The 2,142-nt window shown below is 30.7% G+C and overlaps 1 protein-coding gene across 1 annotated transcript in view; it reads right to left on the reverse strand.

Annotated features, from left to right (window-relative positions):
• Positions 1-247: 247 nt before the first annotated feature.
• The window catches only part of PCLO (piccolo presynaptic cytomatrix protein), a 94,894-nt gene continuing 92,999 nt past the window's right edge, over positions 248-2,142 (reverse strand). Inside the window, 1 exon segment of the mRNA XM_012650117.1 lies at positions 248-393. Within this exon segment, the coding sequence (XP_012505571.1) occupies positions 248-393 (146 nt within the window).

Consider the following 2,142-nt stretch of genomic DNA (forward strand, 5'->3'; position numbering starts at 1 on the left):
AGTCAGTAAAAAGTGTTGATTGTTTCTTAAACAAGATATTCTAGTAGCTAGCCAACTGCCAAAAGGACAATGCAATTGAAAATAAAATGAATGTATTTGTAGACATATCTTTTTTTTTTTTACAATACTATAGTAAAATTTCACAATTAACCATAAGGAGAGAAGTTTACCTAGACAATAAAGGATGAGAAAATTTGCATATTACATTAAAATATGTTTAATATGAGTACATTCATTTTACTTGACTTTAAAATTCCTTATTCTTACCTTCCATAAGTTTCCCTGTCTGTTCTGCACTTCCCCCAGGAAGAATCTTGGCTATATAGGCTCCAATTTCTCCGCCATGTCCAGGAATTTCTTTACCACCAACAATTCTAATTCCTAATCCATTACCTATATTGAAAGATTAGCAAATTATTAGTAGTAATTTAAGAAGGGACAATAGTTATTGCAAGTTATAGGGTGCATAAAAAGAAGGTCTGGTACCCAGAAGCTAGATATAACATGACTATTAGAAATGGATACCAACACCAAAAGTACATCATTCTGATTTTAATAACAGTTCTCTGAGATATCGGCAGACTCTCTAATAATTAACTGGATATTAAAAACAATTTTTGTAATTCAGCCATATTCAGTCTATAATAAGGCCTTGCAAATTTTGGCCAGATATTTTGTCAAAATATTATAAAAGGATGTTCTCAGAGCATATAATTCACTTATAGAATTAAGGAGCATTTTACTTACAAAAATGCAGTAATAGCTATCATAAATTGACAATGTATAATCCAAACATACAAATGATTGCTATGATAAAGAGAAAACATGATCATAACCTGTAAGTTCTTATTCATTTTTCAGCTTTAAGTCATTAACTAATATTGTTTGTATATTAACATCGCACTTACTATAAGGCACAATAAAATTATTCTTGACTGATGAACAACTTCGTAAACTGTTCCTTATTCCACAGTACAGACTTTTCTGTAATTAGCCATATGGATAAATGATAGAGAATAATTATTATGAGAAGCCTAATTGAGATAAATATGAATAGTTTTAGTTTGTGCGTTCTTTTAAACAGCTAAATATTAGCACATGTATACAGCACTGAGGATATCAAAACATAGAAAAGATATACCAGAAGTACCTATGCTGTTCATCATTGACTGAAATGTTGTTATGTGGTGCATGACTGTACTTCAGTGCATAGTGGTTTTAAGACTTTGGCTTTGATAATTTTGAAAGGTAAGAAACATATACTAATAATGACAAATAATGAAATATTTTTATAGCTCTTTTAAAGCAATGTTTGCCAACTCAGAGTAACTTTGCCCCTCAGGAGATATTTATCAATGTCTAGAGACATTTTTGGTTATCAATCTTTCTAATTTTTATGATTTAATAATTCTATATTATGCTATAGTCCCACTATTGACATTTTGGGCTAGAAAATTCTTTATTGAAAAATCCTATGCGTTATAGGGTTTTTAGCAGTATCCCTGGCCTCTACCCACTAGACACTAGGATGCTACTCCCTCTGAAGGACAGATGCTGCTAAAAATCCTACAACACACAGGACATCTTCCGACAATAAAGAATTTTCTAGCCCAAAATGTCAGTAGTGCCAAGGTTGAGAAAGCCTGTTTTAATGAAAGCAATGTATTTTAATTATTTTAAATCTAATGGTACTATAGCACAATCTAGCATTTTTAAATCACAAATTTAGAAATTTCTGACTGACATTGTTATAAAAATAAAACAAGGAAATCCATTTGCAGAATTCCTTCTATAGAAACCACTGGGTTACAAAAATGAGGACAGATCCTATATAACACTGATATTTTAGAGACATATTTTTGGGCTTTCAATCTGTCTGAGTATCTTTTAAAGTATTCTTTTCCCAACAAGTGCATATATATACAGTACTTAGAATTCACAAACAGACTTAACATTGTTATATCTTATAGAAGTAGGCTAAAAGTGTAGTTGTGAGACTTCAAAATCTATTAATTAAATTGAGTTCACAGGGTAGAGAGACATGCGAACTAATAGTTACTATAGAGAACATAAGTGCTTTACAAAAAAAAGGAAAGTCAAATTTATAGCAATTTCACAACATATAAGCACAGCTGTGGTTAA

This window comes from Propithecus coquereli, unplaced genomic scaffold (genome assembly GCF_000956105.1).
Source record: "Propithecus coquereli isolate 6110/MARCELLA unplaced genomic scaffold, Pcoq_1.0 Scaffold312, whole genome shotgun sequence".
Classification (NCBI taxonomy): Eukaryota; Metazoa; Chordata; class Mammalia; order Primates; family Indriidae; genus Propithecus; species Propithecus coquereli.